The sequence below is a fragment of the Oreochromis aureus genome, linkage group 4 (genome assembly GCF_013358895.1).
Source record: "Oreochromis aureus strain Israel breed Guangdong linkage group 4, ZZ_aureus, whole genome shotgun sequence".
Lineage (NCBI taxonomy): Eukaryota > Metazoa > Chordata > Actinopteri > Cichliformes > Cichlidae > Oreochromis > Oreochromis aureus.
The window spans coordinates 8,818,345-8,846,245 of NC_052945.1; the positions used below are offsets into that span (position 1 = coordinate 8,818,345).

Genomic DNA, 27,901 nt, shown 5'->3' on the forward strand with positions numbered 1-27,901 from the left:
ACCATGACGACCGCTGTCAGGACTGGGATCTGTCTTCCGCCGCATGGGACTCATTTTGTTCCTCTCATCCTCCCATTGTTTCCTCCTGTGTCTAAATCAGTAAGAGATCAAATGTGTTTTCACTCCGTTTTAATGTTCATTTTTAGCCGGGGCGTGTTCTGGCACCTGGGGTATCACATGGAGGATGAAAGGTGAGTAGCTCAGAGGGGAAAATTGAAATGAGTGTGTATGCGTTTCCCTCATTCAGCTCTCTCAGCTGTTCTGAGTTCAAACATTGTTGGATCCGATCACAGCTCATAGCACAACACTGCACCAATATATTTAACTTAAGTTTATTTTTAACAGCAGACACTGCTATACACTAGAAAACTGAATGCTTTTTTGTTTTGGTTTTCTCTTTTTTAAAAACTTCCAGCAGTCACTCTGTTGTGTGGTGTTCTCTGGCTCTGAGTGAAGCAATAATTAATGTGATAACAGAGGCTCCCTCTCTTAGCCTTTCTTCTTCCTCCATTCTCTAGCACACCCCCGCCCAAAGACTTTCTGACAGGAAACTTTGATGTCAGCCTTTGGAGAAAAAATGCTTTGCAGACAGAAGAAGGGAAAAAAAACTTGAATCAAATTTAGAAGTCCTTCTCCATGCCACTCTGTTAATATTAGCATTGAACTCCTTTTGAAATGTCATTATTATTTAACCCACCCTGTCTGTCACCTGTGTGTTTTATAAAGGAGACAAGCAATAGGACCTTGTCCCAGAACGCTGATTATACCAGGTAGGAAATGAGATTGCATTTAAAAGCAGGTACCAATACTGAAGCCACTTTAAATTAAGCTTTAATTCTGTGGGGCAGCAGCTGGTAGCCACACTTTCAGTATTCAGTGCTGTAGGGTGCAGGCAGAAAATGAAGAGGAATGGATGATAACAGAACAAAATTGTCTCAATATAGTTTCTCTAAAACTCGGAATAATTCTAACTAACCCAGCTCAGCCTATACTCATTGTTCTTCTGCTGAAGGGGAAGATGTCTGCGCTGATTCACTGCTAAATGAAGCAGCAGAAGGCTCTCTAGCGTCTTTTGTGTGTTCTTATGGCTTCTTAATTCCTTTTTGCATGTGTCTATCTAATGTATAGCCTAAAAATCATAATTTGTTTTAAAAGATATCCGTGTCTGTGAGTTACTGTATGTAATCACACTTAATATTTGTAACTACGCGTCTATGGCTGCACCATGGAGGCGCATAGAATTAAACAGCAGCTCTGACACATACACACTCAAAACGCAAAATCCGAGCAGCAGAATGAAGTGCTGCTCTTGCTTTTACTCCAGAAAAGAGAAAATTTTAAGCTAATGTATATTTGGGTTTTGAATAAGCTTCCGCCCGTGGCCGTCAGTCTTGATTTAGACTAAATGAATCCCGGTAGAGTTGTAAAAAAAATAAAATAAATAAAAATGCCCCAATCATGCGCCTCAGACGCATGGAAAGGCGTGCCTCAGATTGCGCTTAAATTTAAGTCTGTGCAGCGGTGAAGGACACAGTTCGCTTTGGATTTACACCTAGCGAGTTCCTCCAGAAGACAAGCTGATGACGATTTGGATATGATTTTATTTCGCTGACATTCTCATATTCACACAGCGACATTTTTGCTGAATTGAGCCGTTTTTGCACCTGGAGGACGGAGGAATTGTGCCACATTGGAGCTTTCCTGTGCGCGTCAGCGGGCGACACAAAAGACTACCCACACGCAAGATTCAGCCGTTTCCTGAATGCCTATCCTCACGTGGCATAAATGAGATATTAACAGCTGGTGAATTTATAACCTGTTCTCACAGATCCTAATAAACCCAGAAACGTGTTTTGGGGAGTCGGTGGCCCTGAGGCGCGCACAAATCCCTCTGATGTGGATTTGTCACACTTTGTCAGTCTTTTAAATGGCTAAAGCCGGAAATCTTCTTCCGACTGGACTCTATTTGAGGAGTTAAAACTTTTACTGTTTGTGTCTCGAACGGCGCTTCCCACTTCGACACGAATTATGACCGAAAACAATGAGATAGAGTGCGACTCGGAGCTCCAGCGCTCTCCAAGCAATATGCCCATCCAACCAGTGACTTCCAAGGCAAGTACCTAAATTTGGAGTTTGGTTCTTGTTCAGATGCCATACAGATCATAGCATACACGTATTTGTGCCTAACGAATCGAAAAAGAACAGTATCAGTAGATATAAGTGAACAACTTTGCTGAGTAGTTAAATGCACACACTGAACTATTAATAAGAAGACTTATTTTATTCATTTTAAGTGTATTCTTCCCCTTTGATTGTTTTCTCCACTCGCATTTCCACCGTTTATGTAATGCTAATAACAACACAATTGCAGTAGTATTCATCACGACTGCGTCACTATAGGTGTAACCTCACACGTAAGGTGTGATGTCATACTGTCTCCCCGTGTCTCTCTTTCTGTCAAAATCCATTAGAAGCAGGCGCACACAAAAGGGTTCAAGTGTGTGTTTTTAATGACTATTAGGCAGCAAAACAAACATGTAATAATTGAAGTGTTTAATGCTTTTGTCTATTTGTTATTTTATTTGCTTTTTTTTTTTTTTTTTGATGAGCTACAGTTTTTTTGCCGACATTTCAGCACTCACTTACGCTGTTTCTTCTATGCTGGTAGCAAGTTTATATTGCAATAAATAAGACGCTGCATTTGCTTATGTGAATTTTGTGTCTGTCATATACACAGCTACTAGTGTGCATGTCTAAGATACAAATGCCCTTTCAGAGTGTCTTTATGAATCCATTTAATTTGTTCACTCAACTATATAAACAAAGATTTCAAGGGCTGGCCTCCAAGCTGTGGAAGCTTTCCCGATGTCTGCTTCTTAATGGAAGGACACATAAGACCAACCAGCCTGATACAACTTTCCTTAAGTCAAATCTACCCTATGACTCTTTATGCCACCCACACACAAACACATGCACGCTGCTGACATGTTTGGAGGAAAGTGACACTCCGCGCAGCACAGTCACATACTTCACCAACCTCAGACTGCCTCTGTGCTTCATCTAAATGTTTGATGTCCTCTTTGAAAGCATACAAGTTGGCGTTGTTACAAGCCATTTTAACACCACTTACTCCAGGCGTTCTACTCCAGCTCTCCTCTTCTCACCAGCTGCTACTGGTGAAAACTGGGCGTGAGCCTGTTCCAAGCTGGACTAATTGGTATTCAAATGATTCACCGGTTTGCTCTGGCTTCATCATGTCACAGCCCTCTAAAATTAAAAAAAAACAAACAAAAAAAACCCATCAGTTTGATCATCTGCCATTGGTCTTTCAATCAATTGAGTTCTCTGTGTGGGATAGATTCAAAATTAACCTACAACCTTCATGCTAGAGGAACTCATCCTTTTGAATGAATTAAGCATCAAAGTAAAAATGCAACCATAAGTACAATACTAGAGTTTTTGTCAGCTTGGCTCTGGACGCTGTTCCTCACATGAAAATACTCAGCTACAGAGCGACATTTCTGAAGGAATCTAATCAGACACATAGTCATGTGTCCGTGATGGTTTTTATTAGACAAGGATGACAGGGAGAAAACGAAAGAGGTAACAGATGCTCCCCAAAATCCACCAGCAGCAAATTCCCCCAAAGATGGATATCGTAAATCAAGAACAGAGGAAAACGGTGCCAGAAGATTACGAGAAGAGGAAGCACAGTCTCTCTCCAGCTCCCAACAATAATCTGTAGTGTATTGCCAAGCCTGGCAGAAATGTGAGTGGTGGAGCCAATTAGATGCCCGAGTAGCAGTCATCAGCCTATAGTGTTGCTCTTTTTGTTGAGAGCAGTTTGATCTCTCTGGGCTGTTGATGCTTTGGGAGCTTTTTCTGTGATGGAGGTGCACAGGTAAACAACTTCTCTCCTGGATGAACACACAGGATGATGTCTGAGCACAGAGATATAAAGGCGTAAACATGTTTTTGGTTTATATACTTGTTTGTCAGCTTGCCCGCTGAGTAATGACAACTCCCACAATCCATCCGTGTGTCCACTTTGCATTCTTCATTAAACCCTCTTAAATGGATGTGAGCACACAACACACACATACGCAGCTGACTGAGAGATGAAAGGTGACTGGCATTCCCTACAGTGAAGCTTTACTGTCTCAGTTTCAAAGCTAAGTTACAAGCAATCTTAAAGAGCTTACATTCAAATTGATCTTTTTGTGATGGATGGCTTTCTTTTTACGTTGACACATCCAAAAAGCTTTTTTTTTCTTTTGGCTATTCAGGAAAAGGCAGTTTAACAAGGCTGAGCTGTATCACCTTGTTTTCACTTTGTCCAAAACATCAACTGGGAAAACACAACCAGGAAGTGTGCTTTAAATAGTAGCCTATTATGTGTTCTTATACTAAAATAGTCTTGATTAAATAGTCTTGGTCTCGATTAAATTACAACCAGTTAGTTGTAATATTAGAGTCGTCAGGATTGTATGGAAAGCAGCATTTAAAACCAAAATAATAATAAAAGAAAGAAAGAAATAGAGTCTCCATCTTAACTAATGGTTGTGTAAAAACTGGTACACTCAAAAAGGTGATGCTAGCATGCACGTTAAGCACTATTTGCTAAATTCAGCAGTGGTACTGAAGTAGCACTAAACAGAAGTGCAGTAGGATCTATTAATGGTGCTACTACATTATTAGTCACCAGTTTATCCTGATGGAAAAAATTAAAGTTGTGCCAAATTTCAATCCGTAAAATAGCTATTGAGACATTTAACTGAAATTACCACCCAAACCAGAAACTTTATGGTCAGACTAAAAGAAAATGGATTAGGGTTTTTACCCCAGGTGGTAATGAACACCTCTGTAATGTAGATGGTTCTAAGAAAAAGCACCGTCTTTATCGACTTCTCTCTTAATTCATTTAAGGATAAAGGGGTGGTTGCTGTGAAGACAGCATCGAATGGGAGAGAACATTTCACTGCATCATTTTTGATGGATACAGCAGTCATCATTTGTCATAAAGCAAGCAGGTTTTATCATGTGCACCTGCTCATGTTCACACAGGTCATAGTCATTACTGCCATTCAGGTTGAACTCTTCCTAATCATCTAGCAGGTGCATGATTTCTGGTGTTTTCACTGACATTTCGGATGTACAAACATCTTTGAAATCGCGCTCACACTTTTGGCTTCTCTTCAGATGAAGGGGGTATGACACAGATCAGATAGATGTGAGCAGGGGAGTAAGTCAAATCAGGAAGCTGAAGTGGGCCAAGGTCTTCTTTAATTAATGTAACACCTTCACTGCAGTGATGCTTATTAATGTGACACTACAAGGAAAAGTGTGAGATGCTGAAATACTGGACACTAGAAATCTACAGGAGCACAAAAGATACTCCACACTGCTATTCCACAGAGATCATCTCTGCTGTTAAACAGTCCTTGAAAGTGATTGTGTGTGTGTGTGTGTGTGTGTAAATGATTGACGGTGTGTGTACATGCATGTGTGATAGTAGCAGAACGGAGGAGGCAGCCTGTGATTATGCATCTCTTCTCTTGCACTGAGAGCAGGAATTTGCCAGGATGCATAATAAGAAATTTTGACCAACCCGAGAAATGTTGGGACATAAAACCACTCCACATGTGCTCCTTGTAATCATAAATACAGCTGTTCGCTCATATTTTTATTCTATGTGATTTTTTTTCCGCTGTTGTGTTTCCCTTTAATAAAATCTTCACCTTTGTTCGGTTACAACTGTTGGAGAAGAGCTGAAGCCACACAGTGAAAATAATTATATGCTGAAATCCATGTACCTGGTATTTGATGGTGACAGTTTCCTCTGAAATGACATATTCTGCTGATGACCTAGAATTGGAGGGAGCCAGGAGACTGTCTTTCAGAGCGCAGTTATAACTCGGTTATCCTTCTTAAGGCTGAAATATCCTCACTTAGAACAAGGTCAGTCACTATGACGTCTATCATTGCAAAAAAAAAAAAAAAAAGAAAAGAAAAAAAACGTACTTAGTTTTTTATAGCGCAACTAACTGGAGTGATTAAAGTGGAAATTCAAGGGTAGACAAATTAAAATATTGATTTCAGGTCATATGGACTTTGTTGAATACTGGTTTTGACTTGAGGCGCAGATCAGTTGCAGTAACTGTTTTTTCCAATCTGTGCAGCACGTTCTCTTTTCTACTGCTGATGGCAGAGCAGAAAATTGGCACACTTCAGGAGTGATAGGGAAGAAAGGGAATAAGAAACCCCCACCACCACCACCACCTATGCACAGTGACAGAGTTTTGACTTATAGTATTCCTATTGTTGTTACATTTTTAAACATTGCAAACATGTGATGCAGGCCCAACCCAGACCATCTCACCAAATTCCAGAGTGCCTATATTATCCTCATATTCCCAGTGGGACAAAGGCTTTGTTGTTGAGTCTTGACCTCTGGGCAGACTGGAGCATCCCATAAATATCTCAGTCTGGCCTCATTAAATTTTGATGGCGGTAGAACCATATTCGAGTGACATAAAAGTCTTATCATTGAATTATGACTAGTCAATCCTCGCTGTCCCGCTGTGGAGAATTGATTTTGTACATTTATGCTGGCAACATGTGAGAAAGGCAGAGGACTGCTGTAATACGGATCGAAGATGTGAAAATTATGGGCTTTTACAGGTCTGCTGAGACAGCTCGTCAGTCTGCTCTGCGGCAGTGAGATAGGAGCTGCTCAAAGAAGACTGACTCTGCAGATGCGTGTAAATCTGTGCAATATTTTGCATTTTGCATCACATTATTAGTCATTTATGAGTCACAAAAAAAGTTGAGGGAGGAACATTGGCAGGCAAGACTTGACCCAAATGCGTCTTTTTAAGCTGAAACGGTTTGAGTATTACTTGGAGAAGTGCAGTTGGGGAAGAAGTGACAGAAGACTGAGGCAGGTCCCGCTGCAGGTCACAGGGATTTTCATAAAACGAATAATCAATAAATAATCAGCTATACATCTGGGACTAAAGTGTGGCATATATCGCTTCTGACTCATCGATATCAGCATCTCACCTCATGTGCGGTGGTGCACATGAATGTGCAGTGAGGCCCCACATCATACTTGATGTCACATCGGCCTTGACTCAGAAGGATTATTCTTTCAGATAATGTTCAAATGGAAGAAAACGGGAATGCTTTTCAAGCCCGCACACTGACAGATGATTAGATTAGCTGTAACTGAGACATGTGCTCTATAGCCGGAGCTGTTATGCCAGCACTCAGCCACTCTGATTGAAAGAGCTCTGCTCAAGGCTGTGATGCCGCACATAAAATATGAAATCAAAACAACTTTGTACTGTTAACATCATTAAAAATATATTTTACCCCATTATATAGTTTATAAGCTGTAATGTTTCATGAGTCATTTTGTTAATCATTAATAAGTCATTATTGAGAAAATATTACCAGGTTCCAAACAAGTGGGTTTTGCAGTACCCGCTTCAACACCAAATTTGTTTTACCCCTTGTAAAAAAAATGAATTACTAATGCAACTCGAAGTAGATCATTAGATTTTAATTATTATTTATTTGGTAAGCATAAATTAGATGCTTGTTTATCCTTACAGCACAACTTTTTTTATTTTATTTTTAGAATAAGACCTGAGTAGAATAAGACCACACACAACAAAGCAAAAGGCATCTCTGCCTTTAGACCTCCCTGCAATAAATCATTACTTGTTATTAATCTCTGGCTCTCTTCCACACCATGTCTTTTGTCCTGTCTTCCTCCCCGCACCCCAACTGGTTGGGGCAGATGGCCACCTCTGCCTGAACCTGGTTCTGCTGGAGGTTTCTTCCTGTTAAAAGGGAGTTTTTCCTTTCCAGTGTCACCAAAGTGCTTGCTCATAGGGGGTCATATGATTGTTGGGTTTTTCTCTCTATGTATTATTATAGGGTCTACCTTACAATATAAAGCGCCTTGAGGCAACTGTTGTTGTGATTTGGCACTGTATAAATAAAACTGAATTGGTCTGAAATTGAATTGAATCTTCCAAACTGAAAGTTTTAAGTCATGCATTAGGATCACTGTGGTGCATAGTTCAGTGAAACCCAGAAAACATATGGACATATCCAACACACTAAATGCCCGCATCCAGGCTGCCCGCCCGTGAACATGCATCTATAATCATAGAAGACATGCTCCACATTTCCTGCAGCTAACAACACTTGTGTGTCAAGAAGCTGCCATAAATAGGTGAACGAACGCTTGCAGCGATTCAGCTTACAATAAGAAACCCTAAATCCCCAACCAGAAACTAAGAAATGCAAATGAGATCCTGCAAAATGTCCTTGCCCAGATTATATGTATTTAACGCAGCAGTTGGTTACAATGCGGCGTACTTTATTTCAAAGTTGTAAAAAAAAAATAAAAATGATAAGAATAACACCCTTCGGTGCACAGAGATGTCTAACACAGATATAATGAATTGTAGTAGTCCACAGCATACCTAATCTTCATCAATGTAATCTAATGAAGGGAAATAATTTCACAAATAGAGGAAGCATATGGAGTGTGCAAATGTACACTCAGTTACACTCCTACAGTTTTGTTTCTTTTGCGCTACATCGATGTGTTCCTCACACACACAGACACACACAGTCAAATAGACAAACTGTCTTCATATCTTATTCCCAGACACACAGAGCTGTAAACAACATGTCCCTGTTAAGTGATTATGTTTGGTGCTGAGCAGAATGAGCACAGACAGACAGAGCATGTGCGCAGAGTGTATGTAGCCTGCTGATGATCTGTCTCCTCGTCTGTCTGTGTTCATCCGTTCTTTTCTTGCGACGTGACCACACCCTCACACAGCGTTACCTCTTCCACCGCATGTCATTGTAACAAATGTCTGTCTGTCCCCTGGGAAACTAGCATCATCAAGCGTGCATAGAGCTGGAGGCAAATGTCAGGAACCATTCATTTATCTAGTCAATCAATGTTAGGCATTCTGTAGATAACTGATGTGATGCCTGTTGATGTGATGTTTTATCATCTGACTCTTAAGATTTTGAAATGCACTGAACTTAAAGTACTGGTTTGGTCATTACCACTAATGTAACAGTGCTCCTGCAAAAGCTGTTAAAAAGTTAACTGGTAACCGGCCAGTAAAATGATTGGGTATAAAAGGGAGCATCCAGGATGAGTCTCTCAGAAGCAAAGATGGGCAGAGGTTCATGACTCAGGCAAAGGCTGTGTGGGCAGACAAATCCACAAATCCAAGTTAACACTCTACCATACAAAGAATAAATTGTAAATATGATCCAAGAATGCTGCAACCATCTCTGGGGAATTTAAGCTATACTGAGGCAAAAAAAAAGAAACCTGTCTTGTTGTGTGACCAGTCAAAATCTGATATTCTTTTTGGAAATAAAAGACACCACTCCAGCTTAGTGAGGAGAGGTACCATCCAGCACATACAGTGTTGACAGCACACTATAAAGAACTGAATTGTCCACTCATTTCTTTATATTTTGCTTCCAATCAGCCAGACATTCTTGTAATTTTCCTGTCTGTGCTTTCTGGAGGCCTTTCAAACATGTATTTGGACACTGGCTGTATTTTTTTACTCATTTTTAGTCCAGTGCTTGTACCTCACCATTTTCATAGGAGTGTTTTTTATTTGTTAAGCCATTTAACACTGAACTATGAATCATTCAAGCACAAACTCAAGGTATGAACCAGTATTGTCTAGACATAACAGACAGCTTAGCAATGAACTAATTTTAAATTGTATCTTTAGGCACTTTGTTACTAGCAGCCTATTACAAAACACGTGTAATTTTATCCCTTTTCTTTATTTGAGTCCATGAAAAATGCTAAAAATGACACAGTTTGACAAACATAAAATGGTATTTTTCTAACAACAAGGTGATTCCCAAACAGCGATGTTGGGAAGCATTCATGTAATAAAGTGTTTTGCAGGTTACCTCTGTGGTGGCCATCTTGTTTTCCCAGTAAAAAGGAGGCCTGCCTCAATGGTAGCTCTTTTATAGGCCAGTCTGAATTGAGAAGGCGTGGTCTTTAGAGTATTTAAAGGGAGCAGGAAATGGATTGGGGGCCATTTTGAGAAGTTGCTATCTGTATGTGCATGATATTGGCATGAGATAATAAAGCAATTACTTCAGTCAAGACAAGTGTGAAGCCTAATGTTTCCCTCACCGCGCCTCTCAGCGTAACAAGCGATTAGCCAAAATCTGAAATATTTCTGCTTCATGTGTAGATTGTCCTTAAAAAACCTGAGAAAGCTTGACAAGTGGAGGGAAAAAGGAAAAAATGTCAGGCCTGAAAGCTTTCTACAGAAGATTAACACAAAGTCCTGACAGAGCACCTGAGAGATGCATCCAATGCACACTGCCAATGCAGTAAAACTATACTTGGACAGAAAAACAAACTGGAGCACCACTAGTCATGGATTGGCCTCCCCAGAGCCTGGATATTAACATTACTGAAACAGGGTGGGATCATCTTGAGAGAGAATGGAACCAAAGGCAGCCAACATCCAAAGAAGAGCTTCAAACGTCCTTAAAGAATCCCAGAGAAACATTTCCTGAAGAATACTTAAAGAAATGACAAGAAAACTAGTGTAAGAGCGCTCAGGCCATACCACATACTGACTTTCAAGCTTGTTATAATATTAAAGCATCTGGATTAGTCTTTTATACTGCATTGGCATGTATTTTTCATGAATGTTTGCAGATATTTGCAGATATGAATTGCCACACTTATTTCTCATTTTCCTAATCATTTTTCCTAATCTTTTGTACAGAACTTCAGAAGATCTGTACTGATATGGGTTTGCATTAGTTCCGATGAGATGGGCAGCTTGCACATCTATAGAGGGACCTTGCTGCATATTGATGCATATTGATGCTTAATAATACAATATGTACAGGCTTTAAAGCAGCTTTTCTTACAATCCAGACAATGCTCTTTTCAGGGTAGTCCTTGCTTTTTTCATGATGCCAAACTACACGTTGTACATAAACAGCATTATTCTGTGGTAAAAGTCTGGGTGCTGCATTATAACCCTTACATGTGTGTATTCACACATGTGGTTGGTGTGTGAGTTGAACCACTTGTGCTCACTGCAACCCTGTGGCCTCTTTAGTGGAGCCAGCGCTCACTTTAAGGGCCCTGGTGATGGGTTGTTGATAGATGATCGGGCTGAATAAACTCTTGTTTCGTTTTATCACAAGAGTCCCTCTGTCACTACCACTAAGCGAGTACAATTTATACACACAGCAGTGCTCAATGTAAGATGCTGGGTGTTCTCAAAGAGAAAAAGCTTATCTTGTTCAACCAAAAGCACAAGCACCCTTTTAAAAATATGAATTCGATCTCGCTGAAGGGGACAGGTAGCTCTTTTATTAATGTGTTGTTTCCTTATGAGGTGATATTGCTTTACATGAGTCAACTTCTTTCCCTAAGGTGTACTGATCTGAACAGAGTGTGATGTTTATGGATTCCGGGATATTGCCTGTGCTGTCTTGAGGGCATGTTGGACATTTGTTATTGCTTCTTGCTTATCTTGTGTTTATTTTTAATGCATTATCTTTGTCCCCATGTCTGTCGATGTGTGTCCGTGGGTGTAGCTCCAGAGACTAAAACGCTCATTGTCCTTCAAGACCATGATGCGCAGTAAGAGCGTGGAGAACTTCTTCCAGAGGTCCTACAGCGATGCTCGCCTGCCCCAGGATTTCATCACTGACCCGCCGCCTCCGTCCCCTCCTCTGCTGCCTGGCTCCCCACTTGTTGGTGACCGGTCACCATCAATTTCACCATCTCGCAGCCCCAACCCCTCCATCTCCTCCCACTCGCCCTCACTCAGCCTTTCTCCATCACTGCCCGCCAAGCCTCCCCGACCCCAGATTACCCACTGTTTCCAGGACCACATCTTTCGAAAGCCCACCAACTGCCAGCATTGCAAGCACATGATAGTAGGTAAGGTGCCTGATATTCTCACAGGACATGAGACATGGTCTTTGTTGATCCACTTACTCATGAAAACTAAAGACTGAAGAGTTTAGATGACAAACTTTGAATTTTGTGTAAAATTATTATTCAGGACCTATGATTTATCACCACTGTGCTATAATGTGATTTTAAATTTCCTGTAAAGATGAGAGAATTGGTCATATGAACAAGCAAGCAAATTTGGACAAGTAATTGGTCTTACTTCTTTTTTCCAAATCTAGTTGGAAGTAGGCAAGTGGGCAAGAGCATTTGGACAATTGTGGAACTTTCCATTCACCTTTAAATTCACTTAAATCCATGCAAACCTTTGCATATTTGAAAGCACAGAAACTATAAATGTGGTATCAGTCTTCTCATACAGCTCCATATCAGACAGAAAACAAGCATATTTATGATGCTCAATTACCTGAAGTGGTACAAATAAACAAAATAATAATGATTTCCTGAGAAAAGTGAAGTTTTTAAATCTCACCTCACTGCTTCCTTCTTTTTTCTCCTCGATTTAAGTCATTCAATTAAATCTGGACTTTGCTATAGCTCTGGTGCAGATGTGCGACTGCTTTTGTCTCTGATTTGCCACCTCTAAGTGCTACTAGCTTCTAGTATTTCTGCTAAATCTACTTCCTGTCACTGTGATTGATTACAGTCTCCAACCTGCTCCCCTGTTTTTGCTCCTGTGCAGTTTTTTTTAATTTATTTTTGCATCCTTAGTGGGTTTATTTATGTAACGCATCACTTCGCTCTAGATTTACCTCTGCAGTCCCGAAACAAAGTGTAGCCTCTTTCTCATAAGCTGTTAAACTAATTTTATTTCTCTCTCTAAAACCACTATTTTTCTTGAGCTACCCAATTTATTTGATTGTTGTTTCTGCTCTAATACAGACCTGTCGATATAATCCCCATCTGTAACAAATTCAGAAATCAGTGATCTTTGTTTTCTAGGATAATAAGGACTCAACTCCTTAATCCCTAAAACACGAAAAGAGGATTTCTAAACATACAACAAATGGGAAGAAAACAACTGGAGTCTCAAGAGACTTCAGCTCTCAAACACTTGAAAATACAAACGTAAATGACTCAATGCCAAATCGATTATGATTGAAATATGTCCAGCTGCTTTCCAATCTCTCTAAGTTGTTTTGCAAGAAGAGCTGTTCATTATGAAGCTGTTAGTGTGAGCTCTGTTTGCAGTGCCAGCCTGATAAAACTGGGACAGGGTTTGATTTCATTCTCCACCTGAACAGAGAAAAACCTGCACATATGATCTAAGGGCCACTTTGTTCTGTTAGCACTTTCTGCCGAGTGCACATCTGTCGCCTGCTGTTTTTTTTTTTCTTTTTGTGACCGCTTCAATGTCTGTGTCCCCTGCTTTCATTCTCTCTTCTTTATCCCACTCTGCAGGAAACTCCAAACAAGCTCTACGGTGTAAAACGTGCAAGATGGCTGCTCACCTGTGGTGCACCTCAGAACTATCGCAGCAGCCGTGTCATGGGAAGGTGCGAAATAGACACACAAAGAGTTTGATGTTGCCCTCATTTATAGCATTGAGAGTTTCTCTCAGCATTGTCGCTAACTGCACACTTTGGTCTGCTCAACTCTTTTAAACTGATTCTGTCCCTGATTTAGCACTCTTCAGTGGAAAGTGATTGTTGCTTTCACGTTTTTCCATTGCACTTCACGCCAGGCTATGGCTATGATGAACCATCTTCTACTGTGAAATGAATAAGAAACATAAAAAAGTAGCATTGGCTTTGTTTGTTTCTGGATTGCAAGAATAGAATGGCTACTTTTTACTTCTCGTGTTCACTTTTGGCAAGAAAGAAAATATTTCAGTGATTCATTGAAATAAATGTGCCAACATACAGCCAAATGACACACGGACATGGCAGTCTATGCAGTCCTGTGGAAAATTAAGTGCACTTAATTAATTGATAATCACCATAAAGCAGTTTTAAAGAAGTCTTGGCAGTTTGCTGGTCTGGAACATTCAGGTGGGTTTTAAAACAAAGCTCCAGTTTTTCAATAAGTGCAAATCTGGCAAATTCATTCCAAGAGAAATTTTAAAAAAGAAAAAAAAAAACAAGCACTACATCTCAGACTCTACAGGCCTCAGTTAGCACGTTAAATGTTCAACTCCATGACAGTATAATTAGAAAAAGACTGAACAAGTATGGCTTCTTTGGACGATTGCCACAATAAAGTCTATTCTCTCTAAAAACAACATGGCAGCATGGCTTATATTTGATATATTGGATATTACAGCACAAACCCACTATTAAGCAAGGTGGTGAACAGCTTGTTTTGTAGCCATAGAAGCCACCTGAGCACCTTGCAGTTATTGACTCAACCATGAACTCGCGTGTATATCAAAGTGTTCCAGAGTCAAATGTGAGGCCACTTGTCTGACTCTTGCCACTAAAGCTTGGCTGAAATTAGGTCACGCAACAGAGCAATGATCCCAAGCACAGCAGCAAATCTACAACAGAAATGCTGAAAAAGAAAAGAATGAAAACATTCCAGTGGCCCATTCACAGCCCAGACCTTAAGGGAACCATAAGTGAGCTGTGCGCAAACAAAAGCCCGCAAACCTCAATGAACTGAAGCAACATTGTAAAGAAGAGTGAGACAAAATTCTCCACATGGATGTGAGATACTAATAGAGTCATACGGAAAACAATTACTTCAAGTTATTGCTGCTTAAGGTGGTTCCACAAGCAATTGAATCATGGGCTCTACTTAGTTTTTCACAGGACTGCATAGAGGCCCAGAGGGGCAATGAAACAACCTCCATATATGCAGTTTATTGCATCTCCTCATTTCTCTTAATCTCTACTACAAAGCAGGAGAGTCCAAAGCTACAGTGATCCGTAGGAATACAAGAGTCCCGTTAACTGGAAATATGCAAGGCGTTCATGCGGTGGACCCAATTAACAGAGAAGACGTTTAGGGAAGGCCTTATTTTTCAAGTCATGTTGCAACATACTCACACATTTGCAACAAAGAAGTGACTAAAATGTGTAAATTGTTAAGTGGTTGACATTTTATTTTCTGATTTGTTATCTGATGGTCAGTTTCACTGCAAACTCCAAACATTGTTTTGTCATATTACCAACACAGTTTGGATTACAAGCATGAATTGAAAACCTGACCACAAAACCCTGTGCACTCTGCAATTAATTTAATGTTTTTAATAAAATAGCTTTAGGTACAGCGTTAATGGGAAAGAAAACCCCCCACAGATGAATCAGTATTGTATCACATCAAACACATTTAGGTTATTACATCAACACACAGACTCACACGTATAAACACTGAAACACTCTTGACCTGCAGGCAGTCATTTTTGCTCACCATATGTGCAGTTTCAGTTAAACTGCTGAAAAAACACAGATACATATGGCAGAAGGAAAAGTGCTGTTTTGAAGCTGTGAAGTGTTGATGCTACTGAAATAAAACAATTAATCATTGCGCTATCCTTTTAGGGCCACCGTTAGCAATGTTTAATTTTCTTTACTACTGCTTACATAAAGACTATTTCACACACTTGCGGAGTAACGATTAGATGTTACACTGTGTATTTTTTTTGTTATCATGAAAAATGTAATATTATGACTGTTTGAAGGACAATGGCAGAAGGTGAGTATGATTCACTAGGCAGAAAATTGGGAGTGATTTCAGACACAGCTTTTGTGTTTATCCTCTAGTGTAAAGCAGAGGACATTAGCATGCAGCAGGAGGCGAGACCTTCTGAGAGCCACTTGGAAAATTTTAAGAGCGCTGTGCTGAAGAGAGCTCAGTGCAGTTTGACAGCAGTGCACAAACAGAGAGGGGGAAAGGTAGGGGAATGATGAGGGCAGCGAAAGCTAAAATATCATCAGAGCACAATCTGGGTGTGTTTGTGGAGAACAAAGGTAGCCACTTATTGCCTTTGATCCGCTGAGTTTTTCTCTCTTCAACATAATATGACAAAGTGAGTGGCTCATTTGCAAGTCAAGGCAAAGACAAACCGATATCTCAGCTGAAACTCTCACTGTGCTTAATTCGGTGTGAAATTGCAGTCGTGCTTACACATACACACAGAGAATCACATGTCCATGTCTGTGTCTAAGTCATGTGGCCACAAGTAGTGGTTGAGTGAATATATTGTTCATGATTAGCAGCAGAGAGAGCTCATACTTGGCTTGGGTTTGCTTATTTTGTTCTTTCCTGGAGCAAGTGAGCCCCTCTGCGTGCGCTAAAGCCCAGTTAATTGTTTCACTTACATTTTGTACGTGTTCTGTATGAATGCTCAAATAGCACTACAACGAGATATATGTTGAGCTATGTGTTGAGTGTATAAACAAGAAGTTATGGCAGCTGCTAAAATCTCTTGTGCTCTGTTCTCCCCTCCATTAGTCGGGAGCATTCAAGCGAAACTTCAGCTCGCCGATGCTCGTCACTGACCAGTTGGCTGTCGTCAAGGAAGTTCAGCCAAGCCAAGGTGAGCGCAGTCCGAGTGTGCATGTGGGTGTGTGAGTGAGTCCGCTGGTTGGGTTTGCTTGTGTCCCTGTGCTTTTGTTTCGTGACGTTGCTCTTGTCCAGCCTTTTGGGTTTTACTTTTCGATTTTTTATTTTATTTTATTTTTTTGCACTTTTGCTTGTAATGTAATAAAAACCAGAAATGTCTTCACCTCACCTGGCAACGGACGAATGTGAAGTGGAAAAAGATAAAGAGAAGGAGACAAATTCAGTTTCACTTGGAGGCTGATGGACCGTCTCTACGCTGAAAGTATGTGAATAAATATTTATAAGTTCTAATGTTTATGTTTTTATATCTCTGTTTATGAGTTGTGCTGTATATCCTTGGACTGGTGAAGAGGATTAATTTATTAGATAGGCACCACAGTTGCATGTTTAAAAATTCATAAACATTGAAATGCTGCCCACGTTTTGATTGATAGTAACCCCAAATTCACAAACATCCACCTTATTTCATTCAGCAAATGCTGGGAATAAATTTCAAAGAAAATTATATTTTTAATCAGTTTTCATGTCAGTGTTTGTCCGCTCAAGGCCAAATCATAGTGGTACGAGTTGCTTTTACAATCACTGGACTAAAAGTGCTTACATTTGTTCTTCCTTTCATTGTCACTGCTGAAATGCAGCTTCATTTTTCTTTGTCATACCTTTGGAAGAACACCTTTGAGTGTGACACAGTCATCTGCCGTAATGCATGACTCACATCAGGGTCGGCGCCCCATGCTGTCACTTGCTTGTAGTACTCATGAGTCAGGGTACAATGAACCTACAACTCCATCATCACCTCGAGCTCAGCACCATGATGCCTGGGACTTTGCCAGGGCCAGCTGAGAGTGCAACCTGCCAAGCTCACAATCACACATTACACAGTGTGCTCATAATTATGCTAACAAAAGGCTTGGTAAAATGTTTACACACATTCATATCAGACAACAGTTTTCATTTTGTATTTACTCACAGACCCCCTTAATTTCCCATCAAGTACCTCCTGGCCACAATTTACTGTTCTCATATTAAACCTCATTTATGAGTCTGGTAGTTGCGGGAACTTAATGGTCTACGTTGCAGTCTTGCAGTGATGATTCATATGTGATGAATGTGAAAAGGATTTCTCTGTTTAAACGTTAAGGTTAAATCTGCCAAAGAGGACCTGATTATGAATACTGATAATATTCTCGGGTCAGAATGTTATCAGTTAACTGATAATTAACAACATTATAATAAAAACAGACCTGAAGCTACTTTACATAAAAACTCTCCTTCCAGTCTCAAAAGGAACCTTAAGGAGCTAAAAAATAATTATTTATATGGAGCAGTGGAGTGTAGAGTCTCTAAGCTTGGCTTCCCATCCCATCATTTACTCGTCTGCAATTAACTTCTCTCTGCAGAAATACCTTCTTCAGTGAAGTTGCTACAGTCAGTGTAATGAGCTTTATCGACTCTAAATACCTGACATAATCACACTAAATAACACATTGCTGCACAATTTCTGTTCTGTATACAGAAGAAATGACTTTAGCATGAAACTGCAGGTGATTTCAACTTCATCCTGCACAGGCACACGCACACTGAGACACATCTGGCCCTGCAGCAAAATCCCTCTACCCTCCTTCTGTTGAGCTGGATAGAGAAAGAGCTGAAAAATCTCATTCCAAACTTCAGAAATAGTGTGATAGCACCCAAGCACTGCTGTCTACATGAAATGCAGCAGTGAAGACTTTCAGAAGATTTCCATATTTTATATTTCGTCTCTTATTCCCTTTCTACTCTTTCTACAGTTCCACATCTGTTAAAGCTATTAAACTAAGACACATCTCTTGCCACTAAGTTAAATAAATCAAAGCATGTTAATTCATTGGAATGTCTTCATTTTCTTTTGAAGTTTTGGCTGCTGTCCTCGCAGATCTAAAGTAGGCCACTTTGGTTCAGGACCGACTGTGTTACAGCAGTTATATTTAGACCCCTTGGTTCCTCCAGATTGGCACAGGCACAATAGTCATGATGTACAGTGTAATCTCAGCGTGTAGCCCTGACTGTAGTGTGTCCGGAGTCTTTTAGTGAATAATTTACGTGTCTGTGTGTGGTTTCAGAGGCACCGCGGATGCGAGTAGACCCTGTGTATGCCGCCTTGCGCTACGGGACGTCCTTGGCACAGATGAGTCGCTCCAGTTTTGGCAGTTTGTCAGAATCACCAACACGCAGCTTGGTATGACATCATAGGCCTGTGGGTGGGGGTAGAGGACAGTTCAGTCCCTGGTGTTTGACACAATAAACAACACTGGTCCATTAGCCAACTTACTTATTACATTAAGAGAACTGACAGTGACATTGCCTTGTTAAGCCATATTTTGTAAAGGGTTTTTTATTGAATTATTAAGAGTTAATACGTTTACAAATGCTTTAGATTCAGATTTTTTAGGTATTATCAGAACAGCCATTAAATTGGAAGAAAATCTTTAACATAACAATATTCTTGTCTTCTTAGCTACCGCTTTTAGTCATAATATAAACATGGAGACTAATTCAAAAGGCTCTCCGAATCCTCTGAAAAACAGCTGCAAGCCATCTGGATCAAAATTGTAAACCCTGAATAAATGTTGCTATATCTGAAAGTAACAGTTCAGCTACAAATATTTGAGACTGATCTGTGTACAGCTTATAAGCAGCAAATATGAAGCAACAGCCAAGAGATGTTTACTGCAGCTCAACATCGGACCAAACAGCTCGCCTCAACAAAATGTTGCATCTTTGTCTGTTTATACACATTTGAGACTGATAGAAAGGTTCTCATCTAACTTCTCCACTGAAAAGAACGTGCATGCTTGCTAAAATGTAAAATGTTCACATTTTGTGAACCGCAGGTATCTCTGAAACCTGTTGAATACATGAACTTCCAGCAAACTGACTGACAACAAGGTCACCCACTATCAAATGCATCCTCTCTGGCCTCCTGATGCTGATATTTTATTGCTTCCTCTCTATGTTCTTATTTGAGGGGGAGGGAGGAGAGGAGATGCAGCAGAGACAGTCCAGCATGGAGGAAGAGTTAACTCAGGAAACAGGGGGTAAAGACGTCTCTGTGTCTGTGCCTTGATGTATGTGGATATGCACATGCGCTGCATGCCCTTGCCTATGTGTGTCTATGCAGATGTTGTGTCGCGCATAACTTTCTGTGCGTGAGAGAGAATTACTGTGGCTGCTTGTAAAAAACAAAAACAAAAACAATAAAATGAGTGCTTATGTGTGTGATTAGCGACTTTTAAGAAATTTTCTCGCTGATTCCAGACGCTCCTATCCCTGAGCCAGAGATCGAAAAGGAGGTAGAAGAGAGCTGCGAACAGACTCAGACTGCAGAGGAGAAGGTACCGCTCTGTTTAATCCACCTGTGCAGACTTTCATCCCTTGTTGCTCTATTCCTCAAGCGTGTATTTCTGTCTCACTGCCTCCCCTTCCTGCATCTCCCTGTAACCAGGTGCCCAAGCGCATTGAAGTCCACTCTATCCACACCTATGTAGCGCTCTACAAGTTTCTGCCTCAGGAACCAAATGACCTGGAACTACAGTGAGTAAAAGCAAAACAACCTGACTATGTGCAAGCATTTTTATAGCTATATGCATGTGCATGTCCAGGAGTGCTTGCGTGCAATTGCTTTTTTTAGCATTGCGTGTGTAAATATGGTCGGTTTTTGTTCGTGTTTTGCCCCGGCTGTTGTTCCTGCAGGATGAAAATGTCCCCACCATCTGCAAAGGACGGTGCCAGGGCGCCCTTAAGGACGACTAATTATAAACTCAAAGCCCATCACTGTCCCCACGCAGAACTAGTGACTGAGCTGTGTTCCCAGCAGGGAAGGGGATAAAGACACTGAACAACTGAGAGATGAAAGGGAGGACATGCATGAGAGGAAATGGCACAGAGCGGAAGATTATCAGAGAGAGAAAGAGAGAAAACAGATGGAGAAAGCAGAGCGCTGTTGTCAAAGTTAAAGCCCAAATACAAGAAAGTAAGATCAGAAAGAAGAAAAACTATGTAACAGTGTGAGGGCAGAATGCGTATGTGAAGGTGTTTTGTGAGTATATAGATGATTAGGGCATAGCCTTCATAAAGTGAGGGCTCTTAACAGCCATCTGTGCTTTGGCTGTGTGTGTGTGTGTGTGTGTGTGTGTGTGTGTGTGTGTGTGTGTGTGTGTGTGTGTGTGTGTGTGTGTGTGTGTGTGTGTGTGAGGCTATACAATAGATGAACTAATGAACCACTGTTTTTCTCTGCTTCTGCCAGGATATGACCATTGTGGATGGCAGAAGTCAAAACATGTACCATATTCCGGACAGGTCGATTTTAACAAACCAGTACATGGATATGAATCCTGCAAAAATGATTATGAGAAATTTGATAGTTTAATGACCTAAAAAAAAGATAATTTTTATGTGGGCAGAATCTCAGTCATCTAATCAGTGTGTATTATATTTGTAGTGATGATGAGTATTGGTGGTTTGACTATAATGGCTCACAAACACATGGCTTACATGAGAATGAGTGGGTTTGGGGGGATTTACATTCATTTGGATTTGATTTGTAAGGACTGACAACCTGTCCATGATATACCCCGCCACTTTCCCACTTTCAGCCAGGATGGGCTCCACCCCAGCTGGTTTCAACCATTTTAGGATAAGTGGTTAAGACAGATGAGGTCAGACAGTAGTCTCCACGGATTATGATGTTCACAGATGACATTGTGATCTGTAGTAAGAGTAGGGAGGAGGAGAAAGACAGAGGTAGAGAGGTAGAGGTATGATCTGGAGATAAGGAAGACAGAATATCTGTGTGAATTAGAGGGAAGTAGTGAAGGTGGATGAGTTTAAATACCTAGGGTTAACCATCCAAAGTCATGGGCAGTGGACAAGAGAGGTGAAAATGAAAGTTCGAGAAGCTGGAGTGGGTGTAGATGAGTGTCAGGAGTGATTTGTGACAGACAGATAGCAGCAAGAGTGAACCTGTTGTGATGTATAGTTTTGAGAGAGAAAAAAAGAGCTGTAGGTGGCAAAGTTGAAGATGAAATTTTTGTTTGGACTGATTAGGAGGGAAAATTATCAGAGTATATCAGAGGGAACGCTCAGGTTGAGCAGTTTGGAGACAAGGTTGAGAGGATTTGAACAGAGAAGAAAAACAGCATATTGGTTATATTGGAAGGATTTTGAATGGAAATGAGGAGGACCATAGAGAAGGTTTATGGTTGTAGTGAAAAAGGACATGCAGGCTACTCTCATAGAAGAGGAGGCTACGGCTACAATGAGATGGAGGCAGATGACCCGCTGTGACATCTTCTCAAGGGAGAGCTTGAAAGAAGATGAAAAAGATGGACAGAAATGGATGGAATTTAGATAACATTTGTACTTGTTACAAGGATAGTACGTATGTAGTAGCTTGCGTTTCATCTCTGAGTAGCTTTTTTCACAGATTTCTTTGAGACTGAATAGCAGCTAATCTCACCACTAGGCATTGTGAGGATTTTTACAAAGAAACCTAGCTGCTCTTTCTGATGCCCTCCATATTGTCAGGAAATATTGTACATGTAAAATATAATATTTAAAAATTAAAATAGCAACAGTAAAAGTTATAAAATACTAGCATTGTTAAGTTAGAACCACTATCCACTATCTATTACTACCAGGAAACTGCTAAAGTTGGCTAATTCTACTGTTAGGAATATACAATATAGATATAAATGCTTAGTTAGATACACAATATAGCATATATAAAAAGATTTGGGCACCGAAAACCTTTATAAAAGATGAATTTAAATTTTTAACTGCGCTCATGGGAGAAGCTGCATGAGCAGAATTGTACCAGTCACCTAAGAAATATGACTCACATGGTAGTGTGTAACCTGTGTGTGTGTGTGTGTGTGTGTGTGTATACCATGATCATATAGGGCAGCTGTGAATGCAGACACCCGGGAGACAGAACGCACAGCAATGCAATTGGGACAGCTTCTCCCTGTGTATCTAGGACAGTGGGCATACTGTGTATGTGTAGAGAAGTCTCATCAAAAATTGGTAGCATCATTAGTATGCAGGCCAGGCTGGCTGCAGATCAGGCCTAGCCTTCATTGCTGCAGCAGACACTATAGAGTTATATTTCATGTAGACCTCATGACTTTGTTTTCAGCTGTTCTGTCACCTCTACAGCGAGACACAAAGACTCACCCAAATTTTAACCTCCACAGTGTTGCTACCGCGGGTACAATACAGCTTTCTGTGGCAGTTAGATAACTGTAATATTTTGTGCTTGCACTCAGCTCTCCTTTCTTCCCCCCCTGCTCCGTTGCCTTTCCCATCATGTTTCCCTCTATTGTCTCCCTGTCTCTTTTTCCTCTCCACCCCAATTACCTCCCTTCTCATGCCCTTTTTTCCCCATCTTCTCTCTTGTCTTATCTCTTTTAGTCCTGGTGATCGGGTGCAGGTCACTGACGACTCTAATGAGGAGTGGTGGAAGGTGGGTAATAAATCATTTGCAAACATCTGTGTGTGCTAGTTGGTGCATACCTGGTGATGTTCATGTGTACTATGTTTTTTCCCCCCAAGTTCTCAGAAGTGTGCGTGTGTGTATGTTTATGTGTGTGCACGTGCATTCACACTGCGCATGTGTTAAATTAGGTCTTTAAACCAAGCTTTTAATGCATAACACCTGCTCCATTTTTGCCTGTCACAAACATGTAAGGAGCCACAGACAAAAATAGAACATAATTTCCTCGGAAAATTACCAAAAGAGTTTAACATAATGAACTTGACTACTGTTGCAGCCGCGTAGAGGCCCTTATTGAGGCTGTAATGAGCTTCACTAACTCCCAATGGAAATAAATGTGCATTTGTGTGTGCGCTCGTGTGTTTCAGTTCACGAAGAAAGAAAACGCATCCAGAGTGCAGATTTAGCGTACACTGTGTGAGCATAGTTTTCGCTTGAACTTACGTAACCCAAAGCGGAGCAGCACATCAACACATTCGTTCCAAGAAACCTTTAAATTATGTATAATCTGTGAATCATCTGTTCATTACTAATGTATAGTTTGTGAATCACTTCGATAAACACATCAACACCTGAGGCAGAGGGTGTTAAACTGTGAAACATTGCTGCATAATGAGGTATACCCAGTTATCACTGGCAAGAAAGGGACGAAATCTGTTGTTTATGTGTGCGCACGTGGAAAACAAACGTTTCATCCTTTTTATACAAACAGCAAAAACGGGATGATTTGCCACTACATGAGGCAGAATTTTAATTTAGAAAGTGTTGTTTCTCTCATTTCTGTTTATGATGGTGTAACAATAAAGGTGCCTGCTCAATTACACTACTAAATAACTAAAAGTTCATTTGGGCTTTGCTTTTATGAGGTGGAAGCGGTAAATATAAAAGTGTTCAGTTCTTCAGTCAGTCTTCACTGAAAAACTGTTTAAAACTAGTATGAATTAATATTTGGTGCCAAATCACTCATTTTTGGGGACTTTAGTTTAAAAAGGCTTTAACAATATACTGTCTGCCTTCTACTGGATAGTCACTGCAGTGAATAATGTGTTTCTGGCAAAAGTTTTTTGTTTTGTTTTTTGCTTGGACCAATGCAGTGAGTAGCTTCTCATTTCTTAAACAACCATTTTGGAGGATGTTTCCTGTGATCGTGGAAAAGATGTTACTTTGTTTCAAGAAGACAAGAAAAACAACTAAGGATATTGCTGAAACTACTAAAAGTGGGTTGAGAACTGTCCAATGCATTATTAAAACCAACTATCATCCGAGGAAGAGATGTGGTTGGAAAAAAACCTTGAACGATCGTGGTCAGAGGTCACTTAGACGTTTGGTGAACTCAAATAAAGATCAACAGTACATCTCACGACTATATTTAATAGCAAAAGTAACTGCAATTCCACATGCATAATACGAAGAGAATTCAAGGGATTGGCACTAAATAGCAGCCCTAGGAAAACCGCTTACCAGAGCTAATCAGAAAAAAAAGGCTTCAATTTGCTAGAGAATATAAAGATTGGGTTCTGAAGCAATGGAAAAGGGTCATGTGGTCTGACTTCAGGTTTACCCTGTTCCAGACTGATGGGTGCATCAAGGTAATAAGAAAGGTCTATGTAGCGATGCATCCATCATGTATAGTGTCTACCAGACAAGCCTGTTAGGTCAGCATTAATAGCTAGGGTTGCTTCAGTTGGTCAGGTCTAGGTACAGCAGTTTTAAGTGTCCAGAAGGTCAGCTGACTCCCTGAATATACTGAACGAGCAGGTATTTCAATGGATTTTTCCATGTGATGAACTACATGGGCCTATTCCAAGATTATAATGCCAGGATTCATGGGATTCCAACTGTGAAAACGCGGTTCATGCAATATGAGACATCATTTTCACACATGGATTGGTCACCACAAAGACCAGACTTTAACCCCACGGAACATCTTTGGGATGTTCTGGAGAATACTTTACACAGAAATCCAACTCTCCCATCATCAATACAAGGTTCTGGATGGAAATAGATATTGTGACACTGCATGGCTTTATTAAAATGATGCCGGTGCGAATATGTGCTGTCATCTCTATATCTGTGGGTAGTCTGTGTATTTATTTTTAATATTTATATAGAGACGTATATATTATATATACTGTAAATATCATACATTCTATTTCTGCATTACTGTTTTGTTTTTTTTTGCACGACATCATCACAGATTCCTTGTTTTTTATAAAGTGATTCTGATTCTGATCAAAGCTAAAGCTAAATGCGGTTCAATGACATATTAGAGCATTAGACTTTTGAGTTTTTTGGCCAGGCAGTTTATTATATAGAGATATCCAACAATCCTCTTTTAAGCTTGAACTTGACAACAGTGGAGCAGAAAAACTCCGGATTTTCCATCAGAAAAAGAATCAAGTTGGACTGTCAACTAACAATTTGGGTTGAATGAAGTCTGGTGGGCCAGTAAGAGCAGATCAGGCTATCATCGCGCAATCTCATTAACTAGTTCTAAAGAATCTGTGACAGCTATCTTGGCATCCAGATACAGTTTAAATGCTGACTGAACTGTTGTGGTTTATTCCTCAGGGTAAATGTGGCGACAAAGTTGGTTTTTTCCCTGCCAACTTTGTGCAAAGGGTCCGACCCGGAGAGAGAGTGTGGCGGGTTATTCAGGGTAATCCCGGCAACCGAGAGAGAGGACACATGGCTGTGAGGGAATCCCAGGTATACCAATGTTAGAATACTGGTTTGAGACTTAATTTATTTTTGTTGATAGCTTCACTGTTTTTTCTTCAATGTAACCATTAAAAGGCTATAATGGCAACCCAGCCTACACAGATGATAGGATTCCAATTCTCAATTCATGAAACCTGTCCTGTGAAGAGTTTCAGGGGACTGAAGCCAAATCCAGTACACGCTGTGTGTACTGGATGCATCCTGGTGCATCCTGGTTAGAGAGCGATCAAAGGATTGGCACCAGCATTATCTATGTCTGTTTGTCTTTGCTATGAATAAGGCTCATCATTTCCAGATTGTATAGACCTTTAGAAAGAAAACCCCCATTGTTTTTTGACCTTCAGGGTCACATTCAATCAGTTTTCATCCACTGTATTTTTATTCATATACACACAAAGAGAAAATTCATAGTGCTTAGTCAGAAGTAAAAAACCTGTAGGCAGTTTGCACAATAACTTTCCGATTTTTTTAAGGTCTGTTATTCATTCTTTTAAAAACACTTTTTATATTGGTAAAAATAATCTTTTATTCCAGTTTCCTTTTAGAAAATAAAGCATCTTATTTTCTGTCTCCTGCTTTTAGATTTGTGTGGGGAAACGAGAAGAGGGTGAGGTGTTTCTAAAGCTGAGCAGTGGAAAGAAGAAAGGGCTGGTCCCAGCTGATTCCATAGAGGAGATTTGAACCTTTGTGCACAGACCACCATCTTTCCACATCTACTTTCCCCAGGGATGCACCCATTTTAAAACTACCCCCCTTCTGCCTCATTCCCCTGGCTAAACAACTGCTCCAGCCTCTCCAACTGGTCAGCCAAACACAGAAAAACTAAAAACATAATACACACTTCTGCAAGGATCTGGAACCACAGCCCCTCATAAACACATGGTTTCCAGTTCAGCTGGTTGATTGTAAGCCTTTAATGGTGGGGGCAGTTATGCAATTGCCCTGCTCTAGTTCTCTTGTAGGTTTATCTTTTCAAAGCCAATAAATCGATGTTTAGTAGACAAGGGTGGTCAAAAATGCTTTAAAATGTCTGCTGGATGCCAGCTCAGATTTAGTTTTTCCTCATCAAAAAGACGTCTACCAGCGTGGGAGGAGGCTGAATCCTGTCATGGGAACATGATGCTTCTATCAGTGTCCTTTTCTTGTTTCTACCCACTCCGTGTGTCTCATTCCTATCTGCTAATTTCAGGGTCTCTGCCCTGGGGACTGATATCAGCTTCGTGTAGACTGCTACAACAATAGGCACTTGCCAAGAACAACCACTGCCAGCTATGGAATGCTACTGCCATTTAGACAGACGGCAGGATAAGATGAAAGGAATACACCAGATCTGAAAATTGTCTGTAGTTTCTGGCTGAGTTACGACTGCACTCAACGATTTGAGAGTGCAAAAAGAAGAGGTCTTTCACCGAAAAATCGAAAACTGATTCTTTTCATTATGAAATGACAATTAAAGTATGCTATAAAAATTCTCCAGCATCTTTTAATTTCTGGTATGAAAGCCTGTCAAACCCTGTGAACATCACTATTTACCCAAAGACTCAGAGTTTACCTTTTCGACTATCCTTAAAACAAAAACATGAACTCCCAGGAATTGCCTGAAAATTTTTCCTTTCTTTTAAGTAAAATTTTATAGATTATTATGTCTGTCCACTTTTGAGACACAGCTGTGTTTGTCTACCGTCCTTATTCTGTTGTGTTACTATTTTACAAACAGATGAGGTAAAAGAAATCAAAGCTAAAAGGGAGGCAAATCTCTTTAGGAAGACTAGGGGGGTTGTTTGGGAGCTTGTTGTGAGCACTGAGGAAGAAAAATGTCAACATCTACCAAGTTTAGAAGTTACAAGTGGCAGAAGGTGTTCTGCTGTTTTTCGCATGAAAGACCTTGGTGGGCATAAACCCGCCGGTTTCTGCAGGGACCTGCTGAAGAGCTTCAGTGGGATGTTGCAAGCGTTGCCCAGAATTTTAACATGTTCACTAGAGCTTGAAACAAGAGGAAAAAAAACTGTAGCCAGTCTGCCTGAAAAACAACAGCACAATGGGGTTCCTTCTGACCATGACAAGGAGTTTCACTGACAGCTTAGAGGGACACAGGAAAACAGGAGGAGGAGGAAGAG

At 40.4% G+C, this 27,901-nt stretch overlaps 1 protein-coding gene across 2 annotated transcripts; it reads left to right on the forward strand.

The window, feature by feature from the left end:
• The first annotated feature begins 1,625 nt into the window (after window positions 1–1,625).
• LOC116330981 (SH3 and cysteine-rich domain-containing protein 2-like) lies at window positions 1,626–27,512 on the forward strand. Of its 2 annotated transcripts, XM_031753473.2 has the most exons (11): window positions 1,626–2,112; window positions 11,644–11,992; window positions 13,427–13,521; window positions 16,421–16,505; window positions 18,634–18,749; window positions 19,539–19,608; window positions 19,829–19,905; window positions 20,016–20,104; window positions 22,982–23,033; window positions 25,635–25,772; window positions 26,367–27,512. In XM_031753473.2, the coding sequence occupies exons 1-11, from the start codon at window positions 2,029–2,031 to the stop codon at window positions 26,463–26,465; spliced, it is 1,254 nt and encodes a 417-aa protein (XP_031609333.2). In that variant the 5' UTR covers window positions 1,626–2,028; the 3' UTR covers window positions 26,466–27,512. The 2 variants fall into 2 exon arrangements, with proteins under 2 accessions (XP_031609333.2, XP_039466786.1); XM_039610852.1 differs by lacking the exons at window positions 18,634–18,749; window positions 19,539–19,608.
• Window positions 27,513–27,901: the final 389 nt, after the last annotated feature.

What these genes read in the sequence shown, in the direction of transcription:
- LOC116330981 (XM_031753473.2), top strand. Translation starts at nt 2,029, where the DNA reads ATGACCGAAAACAATGAGATAGAGTGCGACTCGGAGCTCCAGCGCTCT. An exon ending in AATCACCAACACGCAGCTTG is followed by an intron (nt 18,750 to 19,538) that starts GTATGACATCAT and finishes TTCTTATTTGAG; the next exon opens with GGGGAGGGAGGAGAGGAGAT. An exon ending in TGGCTGTGAGGGAATCCCAG is followed by an intron (nt 25,773 to 26,366) that starts GTATACCAATGT and finishes TCCTGCTTTTAG; the next exon opens with ATTTGTGTGGGGAAACGAGA.